The sequence below is a fragment of the Musa acuminata genome, chromosome BXJ3-11 (genome assembly GCF_036884655.1).
Source record: "Musa acuminata AAA Group cultivar baxijiao chromosome BXJ3-11, Cavendish_Baxijiao_AAA, whole genome shotgun sequence".
Classification (NCBI taxonomy): Eukaryota; Viridiplantae; Streptophyta; class Magnoliopsida; order Zingiberales; family Musaceae; genus Musa; species Musa acuminata.
The window spans coordinates 27,647,360-27,668,552 of NC_088359.1; the positions used below are offsets into that span (position 1 = coordinate 27,647,360).

A 21,193-nucleotide genomic window follows, 5' to 3' on the forward strand; every position below is an offset into this window, starting at 1 on the left:
AAATCTCTATCTCATTCACTCAATATTGTTATATGAGATTTAGTTTTATAAAGTTAATAACGTAGTACTAACTAAGACATTGACTTGACTTCATGAGATTAGTCATATGATACTGACCGATAAGCTAACTTCTTATTATGATTTCACATTCATTAATGATCGAATAAATACATATTTATTTTAATATTAATTGATTATCATATATATATATATATGATAAGAAGAAGTTAAATGTATCTATAAAAAACAATATCTCATTTCACATACAAATGGATTTAAATTTAGGATATGAAATTGAACCTAAATAGTAATTAAACAGCAACAAAATAGAGATAAATATTCAAGTCTTTGGGTTTGGTATGCATTAAAAGATCCAAGTCCATCAATTTCAGTTGGTGATTGAATCAACCCACCAACCTTCTGAATGTGCACACTTTATCTCGTTGTTGTCTTTCTATAATGTCACTCTAACTTTATCGCCGAGTCGTAATCAATTGTCTTCAGCTCTAAAGAGAACAACCAATATTTTATGTGCGCATAATATCTATCATATGATATTATTATAGGATACATATTATATGTGGTGTTTACAGGGCTACAATGTCTCGACCATGCACGGGTGGACGTTGACCGAGTCGCACGTAGGTCAACAAACGCGCAGGTCGTTCACGTCCACCACCCAAACTTAGGCGGAATCGAAAACGACGATGCCGTGAACAGAAAGCTCAATGCATTCGCTTCGCCCTCGGCTTTCCTTGGTGGCAGCGGCGATGGACGGTTGCGGGAGTCCGGCGGGAAAGAGAAGGATCATGGTGGTCGCCGACCCGGGCCGGGAGTCGGCCGCGGCGCTCGAGTGGGCGCTCTACCACGCGGTTCTCGAGCACGACGACATCATCCTGCTGCACGTCGAGCCGGTGAGCGCGCGGCGCGCCTCCGCGCTCTCCTCCTTCCTCTCTCGTCCGCCCTCGGCGGTGTCACCGGTGCTGTTTCCTCAGGCCGCCGCCGTCGCCGCCGCCGTGGGGGCGGGCGACGGGTGCGGCGACTATGAGTTCCTGGACGCGATGAGGGCGAGGTGCCAGGCGGTGCAGCCGACGGTGAGGGTGCAGATCGAGAGGGTGGAGATGGAGAGCAAGGACAAAGCGGCCGCCATTCTCACGCAGACGCAGCTGTCCCGGGCCGACGTCCTCGTCATCGGTCAGCGCCGGAACGCCACCTCCTTCTTGGGGTAAGCGTGACCAGGCATTAATCGTAACCAAGAAAACGGGTGGGATGAATTAATGAAGGCGTTTATCGGAGATGTTCTCATACATCCTTCAGTATACTAAACGAATGATGTTGATATCCGATTGTAATTGATCATCGTCATGGCTTCTCTGATCGACCTCGTGTCTGTTTTGGTCTTGCAGGTGCAAGCTCAGTGGAAGCATGTCGAGTAAAGGACCGGACACGGCAGAGTTCCTGATCGAGAACAGCAAGTGCCTGTGTGTTGGTGTCCAAAAGAAGGGCCAAACCGCAGGCTATCTCCTCAACACCAAGACTCACAAGAACTTCTGGCTTCTTGCTTAGAACTTATCCATGGATGGAGTCGTGGAAGTCAATGAGCAGGTGAAGCATAGGAAGCTTAAGACATGCACAAAACGACGGTTTACGACTGCTGATCGCATGATATATACATATACATATACATATATATATACATATATATATATATACATGTATATATATATGGTTTTCTTCTTTTTCCTTCTCTCTTCTACAACCTTTTTGTGAGCTAAGGAGAGATGCGTTGACGCATCAATGGTGCTCGGCATCTTAGAACTATGTATGTGCGTGGAATAAAATAGTATGTGAGAACTATCGAGTCCACAACTTATCATAAACGAATCATGGAACCATTTCGTTTTTCTTCTATTGAGCAGAACACGAATCCTTCTGCTCTTGTAAGCTGCAGCTTTTTTGTTCTCGATCGTCGATGGATCTCTCTCTTTATGTTGTTTGGAGTGAAGGGATGTGCTGCATGCACGTTGGTACAAATAGAGTTACAGGTGGCCCAAAGTTTCTCGACAAGAGAGCTTTTATTACGAGTTTTAAGTTCCAATTATTTGGGATGACTATATAATTTTTTCTTCGTCATTAAATACCAATTTCACTAAATTTAAAACAATTTTAAATCCTTATTTATAGCCTATATCAAAATCTTTTTAGGCTCTCTCTCTGTCTCTCTCTCTCTCTCTATGCCTCTGATGCCATCAACATTAACATAAATAGCATCGGCTCATCTAACCATCAGAAAATAAATACTAGTATTCGTTGGTATTCTATAATCATGCAATGAAGGCCACATTGGTAGAATAAATAAACGGGAGGTAATTTATTCTCTCTCTCTCTCTCTCTCTCTCTCTCTCTCTCCAACATCTATCGTGCAATCTATTGCTCATTCTTCTTCAACCTATGGTGCAATCAATCGTGCTCTTCTTGTTGTTGCTTCTTTCATATATCTACTACAGCCCTGATAACAGTATGATTGAAGTGCTATCATACCTTGTAATGTACTATTGTGTAATGAAGAAACTAATATTAGTCGAAGAAGAAACTTGCTACAGATGTCTGCCCATTAATTAGTTTCTAGGATCTGCCCACATACATTAATGTAAGTTCTCCCTACATGATGTTGCCAGCGACATGATGTACTCAATCCTTCACTTGAGATGTGCTGCCACCCTCGGAGTACTCACATGCATCGTCGTCGTCGTCAAGGTTCCACAGGCACCCCCACGAGCCATCCTCGTCGCTCATGTATCCCTGGAAGCCGCCACCTTGAAGCACGTAGGCCATCTCCTGCACCTCTTCCGCTCGCATGGCATCCTCCTCCACTTGCTTCATCGTCGACGTCCACCCCATGTCTTCCGCTTCCTGCTGCTGCTGCTTATGCTTCTGCCGCTCTTGCTGCTGCCTCACGAGGAGTCTGGCTCTCGCCCTCTCGGCTTTCTTCCTCGGGGTATTGTCCTTCTTGAAATGGGTCCTCCAGTAGTTCTTGATCTCGTTGTCGGTCCTCCCCGGCAGGCTTCGAGCAATGGCGGACCACCTGCAGCTTGCTGGGCAGGTTAATCGCGGAGTCGATGAAGAGTGTGAGGAGAGCAGAAGAGGTACTTGGTGTGGTACCTGTTTCCCCACAGGGCATGTAGCTCTTGTATGGTGTTCTCCTCTTGTGGAGTGATGCTGCCTCTCTTGAGGTCCGGCCTCAGGTAGTTCACCCACCGAAGCCTGCAGCTCTTCCCGCTCCTCCGCAGACCTGAATCAATCCATTAGTATCTGAGAACTGAAGGCGCCAGTGCAGCGAACTCAGATCGGAGGAACACTCGGTGATCACCGACCTGATAACTTGGAGACCGAGTTCCATTGTCCTTCGCCATGGAGGGTGACATGCTCGATGAGGAGTTGATCCTCTTGCACGGTCCAAGGACCCTTTCTCCAGCCGTCTTCTGTAGTACCCCAACCCAACTGCCCGTCCATGCCTCAGCTGCTTCCGCTGCACCAGTATCAAGTGAGATTCTGGTCGCAAGCTGTCTCCCACTGCCACTTCTCAGGTGCAAGCACTAGAAGTAAGAAAGAACCCGTGGTCATGTTTTCTACGGTCAGATGCCGGTAAGAAAGAACCTTAAAGTCCAAGCCTTTTAAGGTTGAAAGAACAAGGGCGGAAAGGACCCAAGACTCTATTTTTTATTTTTTATTGCCTTTTTAATGAAACTAAAAAGATCATATTTCGATTCATACGCTTGGAACATGCAATTTGACTCTTTGACGAGAGTGGAATTTTGTTTCGATGCAGTGTAGCAGAATAGTCAAGAGTTCGACATATATTATAGTAGGGCATGGAGACAGACTAGATTGCACACCTGTCGCTAGATTCGTTCGATCTATTAGAGGGAAGCATCGGAAGCACAAGCACTGCTGCACTTCCAATAATCAAACGTTAAGTGGCATCCTTGATGTTTGATCCAATTGAAAAGTAAGTGCGGAGGCGTCACCTCACATCCACGTATCGGTTGTGCTTTAATCGAGGCTGGCCATTGCAGGGGCACTTCAGAAGAAAAAAAGGAAGCAAGCAGTTCGATAGAGGCTGCACCACCGGCGACTCGTTACCACATGTCCTCGCTTCTTGTCCGACGTGATGTCCTAGTGATCCTTATCTATTGGATTGGCGTAACTCGTGGGGTGCCAATTTGGGTAAGCATGGAATAAGTTAGTAGTTCTTTGGGTTCCGGGGACAAACCCCACAAGTCTTCTCGTCGACACCTGGAGGATTCATGGATTAATAGATAAGTCAGCGCAGTAGAAAGATTGAGAGAGAGAGAGAGAGCGAGAAATCATTACGCCCACATTTGTTTGGGAATGAACGAGATCCTTACTTTTTGTTCATGAGACTAGTAGTACTGTGACCGAGGGCAGGTGTGGATGCCACATGTCTCGAAAGCAATGTGCCTCTGCCCTCGAGTTCCACGTTTGACGATAGTCTCGTATGCCGAGCTGTGTTTTGAATTTGGAATGAGCTTAGCCAGGTTGAGCCCTCGACGAAAGCCGGGCTGCAAAAGCAGGTGGAAAAGGTTGATTTAGAACATTTGAGCCAGAGAAATTGGGAGAAGCTGATTCACATTTCACTTGACACGCCATGTTAAACTAATACCACAGTGGAAAGAGAGTTCCAGAGAGAGAGAGAGAGAAGACCACATTTGGCATCACAGGGTTCAGTTTGACGAGAAAAGTTTGTATGAAACATGCATGTCTCCGTGCAAGCAATGAGATGTATGAAAGCTACCATTTCTGCAGCAGAAATAAAATGAAGTAAAAATCGTCAAGCAACATAGTCAGTATGCATACATGCGTGAGTAAAAATTGTTGGTTCCAAGTAAGATCTCAATGCTCTATATAGCTTACTTCCATTAAACTGTAGAATTGCACCAAGGATCCCGAAGAATACAGTGTAATCCAATTTGAAGTCTTCGGTAATCTCAAATCACTAAGAGGAACTGCTGCTGGTCACCAGATTAATACAAGCATTTCATATTCCTTGAATAGCAGCATTGATAGTGACCAGATGTTTACCAAAAAATAATGAATTGGCTTGGTGTCAATGCGATCCAGACTTGCAAAATCACTCGAGGAACCTGCCAACACAGCAAAAAGAAAAGGTCCAATCAATTTACATTCTATTTCGTATTCAAGGAAAGACATGACAAGCACCAACAGAATGGAAGTTTGCTTTAGTGATTATGATTCTCTTTCCAAAGAGAGGTAAGAGTACCAAATATGGACCATGGGATCAGGATCTTACAGTCTATTTTGGAAAATGAGAAAGCTATCAAATTTGTAATTTAAAGATAAGGTAAGGGCATCTCTCGACCAAATAATGTCTTTTTCTCTTTCTCTTACATCATTCTTGGTCTTTTCTTATAAGTGTTTTATGTACATTAACCAAAACTTCCCATTTTAAGTGTTGTAGCAAGTCTCCTCAGAATATAACAAGAGAAATCCATCTTAAGTAGTGGCTTTGACATGTCTGAAGGTCCTCTAACAGTGAGGATAGGTGAACCAATTTAAATTTGAGTGTGTGTGTTGGTCAGAGTAAGGAGATGGTTTGGGCTGTCCTAGGATATCTGGTGACATCGTCCTCGCTGCAGCTAGAAGATAGAAGAGGATTATTATAGCCTGATCCAAAGAGTGGGGATCAGTAGGTTGTACTTATTGTTGGGAACTCCGTAAATAGTCGAACAAACTAAGACTGTAGTGTTGTCGTGCCGAATGCAAATGAACAATCATATAAATGTTGCCAACGAAACTCAAACCTAGTAGTCCTTTAGAAGAGTAGTAGCCTGCTCCTGCAACACCTGCCAGGCTGTCTTAATATGTCTATCTTCCGTAAGTGGTGCTCCAACAGCAAAACGCAAGATGAAATTCCCTGACAAAACCTGCTTATGAAAGCCCATTAAAAGGAAACAGATCAAACAGTAATTATGGTGATATGAACTGAGCTTCAATTTGTGAAAAACCTACAGTATGTGATAAGAAGATTTTCCCACTTGAATTGACAGCATCCAATAAACTATGGTTGAGTTTATAACCATTATCTTGATCATTTGGTGGAGGAATAAGGCGGAAGCATACTAATGAAAAGGTCCGAGGGGCCACAACCTGTAAATTTTTCATAGTAAATTAAAAAAAAAATCTGAGGATGGTATGCAGAAATAAAAACAGAAGGCCTTACAATAATATTTGAAGACAGAATTCTAGACTCATTCCTTATCAGTCCTTTAAAAACTAATTTTGACGTATATGATTTGGTTAGCCAACAAAAAAACATTGACTTCAATTTAAGGAAGACAAGCATTAAAAAAAGCACAATTTTTACCTTGCAACTCAATTTCAAGGCAAATTCGCACAAGAAAAATGTATAAAAGAAATGAATGCAAACATGGCATTTCAGAAAACAGGATCATGCAACCCTCAACCCAGCCATCATCTTGCAAATACACATCACTATAGCCACTAGTTGTATACACATATTACAAAGCATTATACGTCATAGATGTTAAAATTGTTGCAAATGAAAACAGAAATGGTTACTGAAATAGCTGCCAATTTTAGCATTAGAATTCACTTGAATTGAGTCACTCTAGGATCTGGATGATGTATTGGTCTATATTTTCTGTATAGTTATGATTATAAATACAAATTTAAGAGGACAAACACTGTAAGGTAACTAAATGCATGAAGTTGCAAATGACTGGGGCCCTTAAAGTCATTGGATCAAAAGGAAAGCATTATTGAAAGATTGTTTCCACTAACATAAAATTAAAGCCAAAGTAAAACATAGCTATCAGTAGTTGTAAAGCAGTAAAGCTTGATTATATTGTTCATTAGAGATAAACCGAGGAATAAATGACACTATTTTGTTGATGATGGTGCTTCTTTGGGAGATGCTTCTTGGGTATCATATAAAGGAATTCCTTGGCAACTGAAAGGAACTGTGGAAATGGTAGACCGAAAGGATGATGGATAGCTATATATGCAAGAAATAGAGGAAGAGCACATGTAATAAATAACGCATGATGTTTGCAATTATTAATATGTTGTAGTAAATCAGTACAAGAAAGGATATCAATGCATTATATTTATGCAGATGGTAAAAAAATTTATGTTCAACTGATCCAAAATATATGGAGCAGTGAATATACATGTAAGTGCTTTGAAACAAAAAAATCTTGCATTTTTATGGAACTTAGAATAATAGCTACACATGATATTGATTCTGAAGATATAATTGTCTCATTTACCTCAAACCTTGAGTCAGAAGTTATAAGTTGTTCAAATTGTTCAGCCAAACGTATGTGATTTCTAATGTAGCTTTGTAGATTTGCAACGCCATATAGCCTCAAAACTAACCATAGCTTTAAAGACCTGCAATTTCAAAATGAATAAATGATGAAACAATCTAATCTGTCAAAATCAACATTTTTGTCCTCCAGTGTTCCATTAAATCAGATGTATACACAAACCCTTCCATTTCCTTTCTCTCTTTATCCTTAACAAACAAAAAAATTATAATAACCAGATGACAATGCCATCTAATCAGATTGACAAATATACCAAAATTATACGCGGCAGATGACTCGTAGGACATGAGATGCAGTGGTGCAGAACTACTATTACAACAAGTGCACTTCATTTTCTCTCAAAACATTAAATTGCAAGTCTGCTGGTTAGTAACATCATACAATAAGTAGATAGAGGCCTAAATAGTTTGGAAGATATTCCAGGTGTTGTATGAACCATTCATTTTATTATCCACAATGGAATAGATTAAACAAAGTTTCAATTTCAAAGTAAATGCAGAACTTATGAAAGTATTATTTCTCAAATTAACATAATGTTGGCTACAGTGACAATTGACTAAATAATGAACAGTATGCCTGTGGAAAAGAAAGCAAACACTAGGAATAGCTTGCCTACAAAAGATTATGGATAGCCAGGCAGCTCAACAAGAAGCAACTCAAGGTAGCTCTAATTATGTCATTGTACTTTAATATAGATGTCGAACAAGTAGTAGCTCTAATTATGTCATTGGACCTTAATATAGATGTTGAACAAGTACATAGAGTTCACTGTCTGTCTTAAAAAGACAAATAACTGGGGATGATATAATGACCTATAACAAGACTATAATAAACAACAATTCAATATGAGCAATGAAGAAAACATTTATTAAGAGTTTACAGTTTAAAGAGTTAAAGGCTAAAGGGACCAAGACAACAGCTCGGTACTGTAGTTGCACAATTCTGATAATTGTGCAATATGATTAAACAAACAACTTAGTTTCCAGCTAACTTACAAGTGAGAATTGCAGAAGGCCAATCTCTACATATATAATATAGTAAGACTATTATACAATATCAGTGTACATATCCCGTGTGTAATGTCACAAGTTAAAGAATGCAATGCCATAAGTCATAAATCTAGGAAGTGTTAAAAATCAAAGAATGTAAAAAGATGATAACAACTGTAATTGTGCATTGCTGGTATTCAGCATCTTTGTATAATGCCATAAGTCAACCCTTCAACTTCATGTCAAAAATTTGTCTCTCTCTAATTGACAAAAGCAAATGGGATTTGATTCTCATATGCAGGACCACACAGAAAAACAAAACGGCAAGTCAACCTTAATCACGAGTCATGTCACAGACTTCAAAATAGCTAACATTTGAAGATAAACTTTTTCAAAAGTTAATTTGGATACTCAAACTGCCAAAAAACTATGGCATATTGAACTTTTTTCTTTTAGTTTCTAACACTAACATCTGAAAGAAATATTCACATACAGAATAAACACAAATTTTATTATATTTAATCTCACAGTATCAAAGTGCTCCCAGGTACAAGTACACACACACATACACATATATATGGCAGGATTATTACAACAAGCATTATACATGCACAAAGAAAGGTGGTACCTGAATCTGCGTCCAAGAGGAATCTGCCAATCTTTGAAATCCACAACAGCATTTTCTTGCGAGGCCTGGTAATTTGAACAATAGCCAAAAGAATACAATAACAGGCTCATTAAAATGTGCTAACACAATGGAGAGAACTATATTTTAGAAACTACGAGAGAGAGAGAGAGAGAGAGAGAGAGAGAGAGAGAGAGAGAGAAAACATGAAAAGGAGCTGCTTCTGTTCAGTTTCATCAAAAAGCACATTTAACATAATAACGATAACAAAAATCATCACCATAAGAAGCAAAGCAATTTTTGTAAGGGATTATTAATTTTGCTACCAGCAATGTTCTTAATTGTGGTTATGTGCACTAAATAGTCACTTGCGTCATCTTCCCATCTCTCTTTCCTGCGAATTGAAGGGCATAAAAAATTGACATACTATATGCAATTTCATGTTAACCCTTGCTAAATATAATATATCAATATGAACCCCCAGCACGGCCTGACAGATTTGCAGAAATATAAGCATGACAGTCTAAAAGTTGGATGTTATACAGATACTAGAATCACTCTCCAGGTTGGATGTGCACATTTTGCCTCATTATCATCCTTGGAAGTTCTACCTATGTTAAGGAGCAAAATATACAGTAATGGCAGAGACAAAGTGTCCCAAATACCAACAAAGAAGATATCTAGTTATAGCTTTCTTTTATAAGAGATAGTACATATGCTTCAAATTATTTAACACGGTCAAGGGCACAAAGTATCAACCAGTAAATGACACGGGAGTGTTTTTAAACTTTGAATCCAGAGACGTCAAGATAATCATACTAATTCCTTAGTTTTCTCAATAAATCAGGAAGACTCATAAAAACTCCGTCTGAAGTATCCATGTAGACTTCAAAAGGTCTCCCATAAGCTAGCAATCCGAGTACAGGTTCCTCCAAAACAACAATCTTTAGGTCTCGGAATGTCGCTTCACATTTGTCTAACTATGGCCAATAATGCTTCTTCAAGCTTTAGCAACTCCATCAGTGAAGCTGTGCGCTTCGAAATCCTTGAGATGAAATGCCGATAACAATTAACGAAACCAAGGAAGGATATTAGCTCAAGCACCTTCTTTGGTATTTGCCACTCCACCATAACTTGCACCTTCGACTTGTCCATTCAAATCATCCCTCTATCGACTTGGTGTCCAAGAATAGAATTTTCGTTTGCATAAGGTAACACTTCTCCTTTTTTACAAACAAGGTATTCTTTCGGAGAATCTTGAATATTGTTTGAAGGTGCTTGGTATGCTCATTGAGTATTATTTCCGAGCATTTAACCACAACCACAAAATAAAAACTCTAGACCTTACTATAAAAAGTTCCCTCGAGTATGATTTCCAAGATAAGCTTTTTTTTCCAACACTTAAGACTCGAAAATTATTAAATCCTTCGAACCCCTTATCGACTTAAATATAGAAGGGCCCTTGTCAGGCATGTCCCCAATGCAATTTTTGCAGGATCTCTTATCAAACCCATTTATCTTCCAACATCAAGTTTGTGACAGATTCAAGCTCGAACTAAGGTTTGATCCAAATCCTCCTTCACATCGGACAACCAAATTCTGCTTTAACACAATCAAATGCAACAACATTACTAATTAAGAAGCATAAACTTTATTATCCATAACAAACAATTTCTAACATTTCACTTCATGCTACATTTTTTTGTTCTCAATCAACACGACATCCCTACCTATCTCATTAACAATACAAAAGCATTCCACCACAATCATACTAGCTTAAAGACTTGAAACATTTAACCTTCGTTGCCAAAGTATAAACATTAGCATTGACATAAGAGTGACGACTTTAAGGCTTTAAGGATACATAAATTGTAGTCCAATTTTTATTGGCTCGACTTTTTTACCAACCTCCTATATATTCGAAGCTTTTCTTGAATCCCTAGGTTGGCTGACATAAAAAATATACTCGTTATATAAAGGCAATTACACATGTCCTGGCATATGAATTCCTTCCCAAGTCATTGATTGTTAATATTTACTAGCCACTAACTACCTGAGAATATGTGCCCCATTTTGTCAACACATGATAAGACTCAAGCCACTTTGTAACTATCGTAAAACACTTTCATTTAAGTTATCTTTGCATCTTATTATGCTCGATAGATTCAAAATTGGGAGTTATGTGTGAAGTGGAAGTTCCAAGAAGCACTAAAGTACACTATGATACCATAAATGAGGATGAAAGAGTTGAATACAAAATCACAAAAATTTCCTCAATAACGAGCTAATGATCTTCCTTAGAAAAGATTTTAACTACTAAAAAGCAACTTCAAATGCCAAACACAGCTTTAGTATTACCATGAGGATATTCCTACCATTTAAATTAGATCAATCCAATTAGTGAATATACATATTCGTCACTCTTATTGTAGACTACTATAAGAAAAACAAGGTAGAAGTGAAAACAGAGGAAGTGACTTCCATATCTCAGCTAATTTGTGTATGTTGGTAAAGATAAAGTCCTTTAAACAAGTGCTTGTGCTTGAAATTGCAATGCTCAAGTATGATTATGAAAAAAGTAGCTAGACAGATGGAAAAAAGAGACTAGCCTTATTCTTAAGATACTCAGGATTTGTGGAAAGGGACTGGATCAAATCACTTCGGTCCTGCCAGCAAGCATAATTACTAGCACCATTAGTGCTTTAGTGAAAATTCTTTAGAAGCAGGATAATATAGTGCCAGATATATATTGGAGTAAGTAAATTCTTTAGAAGCAGGATAATATAGTGCCAGATATATATTGGATTAAGTAAATTCTTTAGAAGCAGGATAATATAGTGTCAGATATATATTGGAGTAAGTAAATTCTTTAGAAGCAGGATAATATAGTGCCAGATATATATTATAGTAAGTAGTATCCAGAGTCATTTCATGTTAAAAGTGACTACGATGGCATAGATATCAGCTATTAGTGTAAGTTGCTGCAGTAAATTATGATCAAATCAAGCAAATGATGTTAGTTAGTAGCTTTAGATAGCTAATAACAGACGAGAAATAATTCAACAAGGAAAAAAGACAATTGTGCTTCACTAGCATTAATTGGAAAACATATGAACAAAAAATTTTGAATTGGTGGTAAAAGAATGTAATATGTTATAACTGAGGTATTACAGGTGTCCCTTTTTGTAGCTTACCAGTCCTTCCAAAAGAAATTGCTTTGTATTGCTTATCTCACTGTTTTAAGTAGCACATTGTCACTATATTTCCATTTTCAAATTTCACCTTAATTTAAATGCCTGCGATGCTTTTCTTTTTTCAAAGTTTAAAAAGGCCAGGTACTTAATTGTAATCTCATGTTTTTGTCTGTCAAAATTATAGAAATTTGAAATATTATCTGGACAAGTACTAAAAATAAAAAAGTTTGACCTACTACAATCTTCTATTTCCATACCATACTTTGCATCTTCCAATATCTAAGGGTGAATTCATGACTGGAGTCTCACATCTTTTTAGAATCTTAGACAATGAATATAAAGAAAACAGATGACATTGGAGTTCTTAAAGGCTGAGAGTTCAGCTCACTTTAGGTAACCTAGCATGCAACTGATAAACAGGTTCCGACTACATGGAATTCACTATATCTTTCTTCCAACTTTCTACAGATGAGTTTTGATTCCCTTGGTTTATGTTCCATCAAAGATCATGTAAAATATCAATTATTTTACCTAGAATCAATAACTTGTACAGGTATTCTTCAAGGGAACAGGACATCACACTTGACCTTCAGTTATTTCATGATCCATACCCCAAAAAAAGGGAACTCCAAAAAGAATAGCTTTTGCAAAACTAGAAAAAGAACAAACAACACTAAGAGTTCAACTTACAATGCAAAAACTTGACTGTGCACAAAAGAATATGGAACAGAAAGACAACTGATTTTAGATTGATTAGCATGGAGCAAAACTTGTAGAATGCTTAATTTGGTTAATGCACAATTTCTTTTATAAATTACCACAAATACCGAATTGCATGCCTTACCTGTACCCAAAGCACTGAACAATCAAAATTTGTAAGGAACCATTTATGTGCATTCATACCAAATGAATCTGCTTCTTCCACGCCATCAATATAATGACGATACTCTGGACAAATGCAAGCACTGCCAGCATATGCAGCGTCTATATGAAACCACATATTAAAGGCCTACGATAGAGGACATAAAAAGGTACCAATTTGTCAATGATGCTAAGAATCCTAAGATTACAAAGAGCATGCTACTGAACAAAAATTAAGTAGGAAAATAGAGAGAAAATTTTCAGGGGACACAAAATTCTAGCAACATCATGCTTTTATTCAGACATGAAATTGTTCAGTTATCCCACCTAATTACAAGATCTACAACGTCATACATAAGCATCATGGATGGACAACATCTCAAATTAGTGAACTTTTTCCTCTACACCTATATGGATTTTGTCTTTAGAAATAACTTCCAAATGCCCAACCTGAAGAAGATTTTTTTTCCATTTTTTGAAATGTAGGGAACATACCAATGCAGAAGCCTCTGTTCAGGGATATCTGTTGATCGGCATTTACCAATCTTTTCTTTCCCCTCTTTTAACTAGCCTTGCAAAATCCTATCTTCTCTGTGTTGATCTCAGTGTAACTCTCAACACGTGGGAGGCCAGGTGTTTCCCCGCATATGTCAAGCCTATGAGGTGTATTACATAATACATAATTAATATTCTAGATATTATCTTATTGCAGTGTTGTGAGAGCTGCTGTTCAGCAGGTTTGCCAAATATATATGGGCAACATTCGTATCTGGCTCAGGTTATGAAGAACTTCCCTATAAATGTTAAGATGCCCCACTAAACTTAGTTTCTCAAGAACACTGGAATTCATGATGAACATTTTCCCCTTTCTTACATGCATTTTATCCAATCCAGATCTTACATTCAGTCATGAACTCATTATAATACTTAAAATTTGAATTCATTAATCATAAAAAACCCTAACCACAGGTTTTCAGCACCAATCCCTTGAATAGTAAAACTATTGATCAATTAATAGTTTTGAGTAGCAGAATGAAGTTAAATGCTTAACAAGAACTATCATTTTGATTCTATTACAATGAATAAAGGAAATGGGACACTGCAGGGGTTTGTGCCTTAATGAAAGTTGCAACACAACAAGAGAACTTGATTGACATTATTTAATAGCACTTATAATGAATTTGAGACTCCCTTTTGGTGATATCAGATTTGTTACCTTCGCTATTTTTCCTAGCTCAGATATGGGATCAACAGCTGCCGAGGATGTGGTGCCAACCTGTGGTCAAAGAAAAATTATTCTAAGCACTATGATATCAGAAGTTTTGACTTTTGAGAAGTGTACAAGAAAGATTACAACTGTCATATTTCTTAGAGATATCCGCATCATGCCGATTTATATTATTTTCAGTATATAACAAATTAATTTACATCAGCTAGCTTAAGATAATACACAAGGATGAATATGCACAGACCCATTTCTCACAATTGCCAAGGCACCAGCATAAACTGGCAAGAAGCAACCAGTATACAGTTACAAGCCAGTGTACTGTCCTACTGGTCATTTGCAAATATAAAATGCCACCACAAACTTTCTTAAACTTAAAACCACAAGAATGTCAAAATGAAAGTGAGTGCATGATAAGCTAAAATGGATATATAACAAAGTAAATTGTTCCTTACAGTGGCACATATAAAAAATGGTATCAATCCTGCTGATAAATCACTAGATATTGCTTCCGAAACAACTTCAAGAGAAAGAGCATAGTTTGAAGTCAAATCAGTCTTCAGAACTCTGAGGTTTTCCGGAAAGATTCCTGCAATCTGTCAAGAAACGCTTGGACAATACACTAGTGACACCAACATGTAAGTCAGCCATTAATATTTAAAGAGTATGTATATACGATGGAAATGGTGTATTCTTATAAGTATCCATAGAAAGCCAACAACACTGATCTTAAGAAGCCCAGTTATTGCTACAAAATATATTACTACAAAATTTACAGCAGTAAAATTTCCATGTTTGTAAAAGTATCAGTAGCTTTTCAAAGTAACACTTTTGTGCAACTGCATATTTGGTTATCGCTGTAGTATACATAAGACTTTTTTGGTGATACCATGAGATTTATGAGGCTATTGAAAAGAGAATCACTGAAAATTTCAGATGGGGAATGAGAAATCTATTTATATGATGTATATTCACCAATCAAGGGGAATTTGTCAACAATTGTAGCAACAAGGCTTATATTTGTGAATCATAAATATTTATCTATTAAATTGCTCATCTTCTTCAATCATTGCAGCAACAATATAGCTGTGGAATAATTACCATTATGTTGTTTTTTCCCATTTATATTCTTCATGAGATTGGATTCATCATTCCTAGCATTGATAGATAGTAACACTAGGATCTATGTAACCTGTGATAGTAAAAGCGATACCGCTCTATGAGATTAGGGCTGCTACAATGGTGTAGCTTTAGATCTAAAAATGATATTTAAGATCTAAACCAATATAGAGTTCTTACTATATAATTGGAGAGAGAAAGAAATAAACTGGAAGAATAAAGATGATGAAGAAGAAAAACAGTGACGAATTTAAACCAAAACACAATTTTATTTGCCACACTCCGGCACATGTACATTAGGACGAACCAAGACCCCTGTCATATAAACAAGCAAAACTCCATTACCAATCTAAGCAAAACTCTAAACTAGGGAAACATTTTTTGAAAAAAAAATCCCCACCATTCATAAAATTTACTATAACATGATGAGCACCAAACAGTAACAAACCCTTCGAAAGCCTCAGTGTCACCCAAGGATTGAAATTTCGTACTATACTGGAGTTTCAAGATTCGCTCGGTATGATATGGTACTGTATATCGAGCGGTATATTTCGGTATACCGCTCGATATATATATATATACATATATATATACATATATATATAGCAACGTCGCCTCTCTTCTCCCCGCAACATCGTGGATTCTTCTCCTCGCGCGGATGAGAAGTCACCGACAGACGAGGAGGGAGAGCGGCGATTCTTCTCCTCGCGTGGATTCTTCTCCTCGCCCTCTTCTTCTCCCTTTTCTTTCTTCCACTTCTCCCTCAGTCACCCCTCTTCTTTCTTCTCCCTCGATCACCGTCCGATTTAAAACGATAATGAGGCGTAAACAACCCCACTTGACGGCACTGCCCGGTACGGGCGGTATTATTCGAAATTAAAAGCCTTGGTGTCAACTATATTCTTAGCTAGGATTCATAAAAGAAAAATGACAACTAATGACCCTCCAAGTTGGTGTTTAATTTTGTGTACAACTCTGAAGCGACTAACTTAGACTCGAGTTATCTAAATTCATTGAAGAGGGCGATTAATATGCAATATCATTGGAAAATCCTGAATTAGACATTCTGTTTAATGATCTTCAATAGTCCACAATAACAACAACAAGAAATCGTAATGGCCCCACTATTTGGAGTAATGCTCTTCGAGAGTCTACCAGCCAAAATCCAGCTGTGCTCCACACAAAGTATTGTTCCATAAATGCCAAAAATTCTATTCCTACCCAATCTAAATTTGAAAAAAAAGCAAGATTAATGGTTAAAAACATCATTATATGTAATGAGGCTCTATACAGAGTCACAGACCAATCTACTTCATTTGTCTAATCAAATGAAATTTAAATGTTTGATATCTGGAGGACTTATGACAAAGAATCTACAAGTATCATAGGATGTCTTTCTAAATATGAATCAGTAGAAAATGATCCTGTTCCATATCGAGTAGCATAATGAAGAATTTCAATGTATGCAATGAAGTACGTGATACCTGGCATGCTTTATGCAAAGCAGAATGTGTCTGATCAGAAGCATAAACCACTAGTTTTTCCAAGGATTTCTTCCCAACCTTCCTCAATATCTTATCACGAGCAGCTAATAGAACAACAAGAATTGCTTCACTTGCAGTACCCTGGATTACCCCACCACCCTTGCCTGAAGGTCCTTCTTACATGTTAGCACTGTAAGTTGAAGAGTATAAAAGCGGGAGGTCCACCAGTAAAGAAATCCCTTTTTCTAATAATAATTCATACATGGTGAGAAAATTCAAAATTATTTTCATAAAACAAACAAAGATTTACTCACCTAAATAAGCTACAAACATAAGTTCGTAGGATTCACAAGTCTGAAAATCTAAATCTACTAGCAGTATTATTGCTTCAGATTTAGAATCAACAATATAAATGCCAACCAAGGTTCACTTCAGGATGGAATTTGCAGATTGCTTGTATGTATTCCTCAATCTCCAAATACATTGTGTTATGGAGCACTTGTACTGACACATGAACTAAGGAACTAATGTCATCGTTATCAATTTATGGCATGATTAGTTTTTACAACCAAAAAGACAGATTTGGAAGAGATTCACAAAGAAGAGTATAATTGTTGGCATCAGGAAGGCACAGGGTACAAGCATTGGGGACTAGAACCTGCATGCCCAACATATACTGATCATAACAACTATGGCGTGGTGTGCCCATGCAGCTGCATGTGGCAGACTGTAAAACCTGAATTTTCATTTATTTAAAATTAATAATACAGAATAGTGGGGCTACAGTACTAGCTGATCTAGAATTGGAGTCTCAGTACTCGGTAGACTACTTTGATGGAGTCTTAGCTGACTATGACTCCAATTTGTCCTTGTAACTAGTCTATTTCAAATTTACCATCATCAATCAAATCTTGTGCACCTGGAGTTACAGAGATGACTAATACATGATTCATGATGCATTAGATGGACTAATACATTCTTAAAAGAGTTTATCAAAAGGAAAATATAAACCTAAAAAGGACCTCATCCTGGTATACGACAGCAAGTATATCTTTTGTTGGATAATATCAAATATACTTCTCGATAAATTTAATCGATAATATCATATATATATATATATATATATATATATATATATATATATATATATATATATATATATATATATATATATATATATATATATATATATATATATATATATATAAAATAAATTCACAAATTTTAATTGATTTATTATAATTATTAAAAGTTAGAAAATTTGCATGAAAGATGTCAAAATGTGCCAAATTATTATATGCCTATGATTTGTACCACTAGAGCAAAGTACGTTAAGGAATCTGGAGCAAAATACTATTAGGAATTCGCATAATGCAATATGAACAAAATTCAGGTACATAACCCTAGTTCGACAAAATAAAACATACAAGGGCAAATTGATCTAATATATTATAGCATCCAATAAGTTCCATGTTACTAATCTACAAGTATCCAAACACTTACCAGTTGAAAGGAACTGGTTAGGCAGCTTAAGCATTTTAGCGAGCCAATCAAGGACAATCACTTCAAGTTCTGTTGCAGCAGGAGAAGTAACCCAACTGAAACCCACAATGTTGAATCCAGCACTGAGCATTTCTCCCAAGAATCCAGCTGTGCTGCTGTTAGATGGAAAGTAAGCAAAGTAATCTGGGCTTTGCCAATGGGTTATGCCAGGTATTATCTTCTGAAGGATATCTGCATATGTAATTGTGATAAATAATTCCTTCGTACAACACTGAAGACTAGGTTAATAAAAGTGTATGTAAAAGGATATATGAATATAAAAAATTAATGATAGGAGTGAGAACTGTTAATGGTAACAGGAACTAAGAGATAATAGTTGCAAAAAAGCTTCACCATCAAAAACGTCTTGCAAACATTCAGGATCATTGGGTGCAGATTCAGGCAGAAGCTCCGCAAGGTATCCAGGCTGCAAAAGTTTTATAATTACATTACAAATGTCTAAATTATTTAAATGAAAATGGTCATGAAGATAAAAGAAGGTTAAGTTTCGTTTAAATCTTCAACTTAGTGGCTCAAGAATTCTGTCACAACCCAACCCCAAAATCACATGGGGCTTAGACTAAAAGGAGTTTTTATAAAGCATTAATTGGAGGTGGTAGTGACTCATATACAACCTTAATCTTTAGTGAAATGTTTTCTGGATATCATAATTTCTGCAGTAACATCTCTGTGAGATCCATACATATATTCACTTGGATCACCAAGGTCCCTAACAAATGATGTGGGATTCTAAAGGTGTCATGTCCCTCAATATTACTCTCATCTACCATGATGATACTCCCTTCAGGCCAGATATTCATTAGAATGCATCAATATTTCACAATCTTAAAATGAAATTTTGTAAACCGTTGGGTTTTCGTATAACCTAACCAGCCGGCACAAACTGCAGCCCTCTCTCCTTGTAAGTTATTACAATTCAAAAAGATGGTTTATCAGAAGGAACGTGAAGCTTTGTTCTTCCATTTACTCTTGCACGTACAAAATTCAAGAGCAATATAATTGGCATTGCAGAACGCCAGCAGAATCTCAATCAACTTATAATAGAAAGTGGAATCGTCCTCCTAAATTAAATAAGAAAGCAAAACAGATACTCAACCATTAGAATAGAATTCCAAGATTTAGCCCTGTCGAATGCCGATTAAGGAAAACCCATCTTTTAAATTCCAGCACCCAACAGCAAAAAATGATCTTCCAAATAAAAAATCTCTCAGCCGAGAAGTTGCAATTCCATCGCCTAGCAGCGATCGATAACTACAGCAAAGAAAACCCCTTGAAACAGAATGGAGAACTCTATCAATCTAGCAACGACCAAGAACCAAAAATCGGGGTCAACAGCTGACACTAGGGAGTGGAAACAGCCCCGAAAAGAGAAAAGAGAATCATAAGCAAGGGAAACAGTTTCTCAAACATACATATTGGACATCCAACATTTCAGCATTGGATCATGCCGCGGCAAGAAGCAAGGAACGCAGAACGCAAAAAGCGAGGAACAGATTCTTGAAATACCTTGACCTGGCTGAGGACGGGGAACGACTCGATGCTCTTGTAGTAATCCGCGATGAAATCGACCATCCTGTGGCCGTACTCCCTCAGCTGCTCCGCATCCATCGGCTTCAACGAGCCCTCCCTGGACGCAGCGCAACCCACAAATCGCGACGCGTGAGAGATGGAAGAGCGGATCAACAAACAAAGAGCATGAGATCGGTGACGGAAACAACACTTACATCGGGAGAGGGAATCCGATATCTCCTGTAGGTCACGAAGAAGCGAAGTGGCGGAAGGGGGAAATGGATGGGAGGGAGAGCAACGCATTGGGCCAGCATTGCTCGATGTTATCCATGTCGCGTATACTGTTGAATGGATACGTATCGGATATGGTCTGTATTGTATTCGTATAAATTGTACCGGAAGAAGTCACCGTCTCTGCCTCCTCATCTTATACTACCGCCTTTACCAGTCTTTTCATTGGACAAGACGATGTACTCCGCGTGGGTCCCACGTACTATTTTTGGGCCCCACAAGAATGAGCCCAATAGAATACTCTCTTAACACTCGTGTTAGCGGGTGTGCAAAATAAGAATAATATGAAGTAGGGAAATTAAGCATAAATTAGAGAAATTGATTGCTGGCTGCTTTGGTCCAACACAACTCGTAGTAATTAAGCATAAATTAGAGAAATTGATACCTAACAAAACCATTGTAGATCAAAAGAAAGTAGAGATGATTATGATATAATTATGATAATTAAAGAGGACATAGAAAACTCTAGATTGTTATGTCGGGACATATAGGACTAAATATCTATCATATATATATTTTTATTATATTATAATAGAATTTGAGAATGAGGATGTGTCCTATACACATGTTATATCTTAAGGTTATATCATAGAGGATTTTTGAGTGGATACATATATATATATCCCATGAATCTCTAACCCTTTCTTTTTTACAAGAGGAATATATGGCATTTATATAAAGGTAAACACTTGTTCGAACCCTACCCACCAAGAAAACATGTGACACTTATCTAAAAGACATTCATCGTTATAAAAAAAAATTATAAATCTCATATTATGAAAAAATATGAAGAGTTAAGAGCTTCTATTATCAAGAACCTTATGTGAGATGCCTAAACGTAGAAAAAGTTCTCAAGTGAGATGCCTAAATGAAGAGTTAAGAGCTTCTATTATCAAGAAGTCTCTATCCCGTCTATTCTTTTTTTTTTCTGGTTTATCCTAT

General features: G+C 37.5%; 3 protein-coding genes across 4 annotated transcripts; 1 reads left to right on the plus strand and 2 right to left on the minus strand.

Annotated features, from left to right (window-relative positions):
* The first annotated feature begins 625 nt into the window (after positions 1-625).
* LOC135652563 (uncharacterized) lies at positions 626-1,824 on the plus strand. The gene is made up of 2 exons (XM_065173577.1): positions 626-1,225; positions 1,407-1,824. Exons 1-2 carry the CDS (start codon positions 729-731, stop codon positions 1,564-1,566), a joined length of 657 nt encoding a protein of 218 aa, XP_065029649.1. The 5' UTR covers positions 626-728; the 3' UTR covers positions 1,567-1,824.
* Positions 1,825-2,537: 713 nt separating this feature from the next.
* LOC135652734 (MYB-like transcription factor EOBII) lies at positions 2,538-4,547 on the minus strand. The gene is made up of 6 exons (XM_065173930.1): positions 4,410-4,547; positions 4,029-4,296; positions 3,897-3,951; positions 3,375-3,596; positions 3,163-3,292; positions 2,538-3,085 (listed from the first exon to the last, which is right to left on the minus strand). The coding sequence occupies exons 4-6, from the start codon at positions 3,511-3,513 to the stop codon at positions 2,692-2,694; spliced, it is 663 nt and encodes a 220-aa protein (XP_065030002.1). The 5' UTR covers positions 3,514-3,596; positions 3,897-3,951; positions 4,029-4,296; positions 4,410-4,547; the 3' UTR covers positions 2,538-2,691.
* Positions 4,548-4,838: 291 nt separating this feature from the next.
* LOC103971698 (tyrosine decarboxylase 2) lies at positions 4,839-20,301 on the minus strand. 2 transcript variants are annotated; one of them, XM_009385787.3, is made up of 14 exons: positions 20,176-20,301; positions 19,958-20,078; positions 18,785-18,857; positions 18,392-18,622; positions 16,889-17,052; positions 14,741-14,881; positions 14,277-14,336; positions 13,044-13,208; positions 11,615-11,671; positions 9,009-9,073; positions 7,332-7,455; positions 6,052-6,189; positions 5,844-5,966; positions 4,908-5,165 (listed from the first exon to the last, which is right to left on the minus strand). In XM_009385787.3, coding segments are annotated over exons 1-13 (1,464 nt in total). In that variant the 5' UTR covers positions 20,178-20,301; the 3' UTR covers positions 4,908-5,165. The 2 variants fall into 2 exon arrangements, with proteins under 2 accessions (XP_065030001.1, XP_009384062.2); XM_065173929.1 differs by lacking the exon at positions 18,785-18,857 and having other exon boundaries at positions 4,839-5,165.
* Between the last annotated feature and the right edge of the window lie 892 nt (positions 20,302-21,193).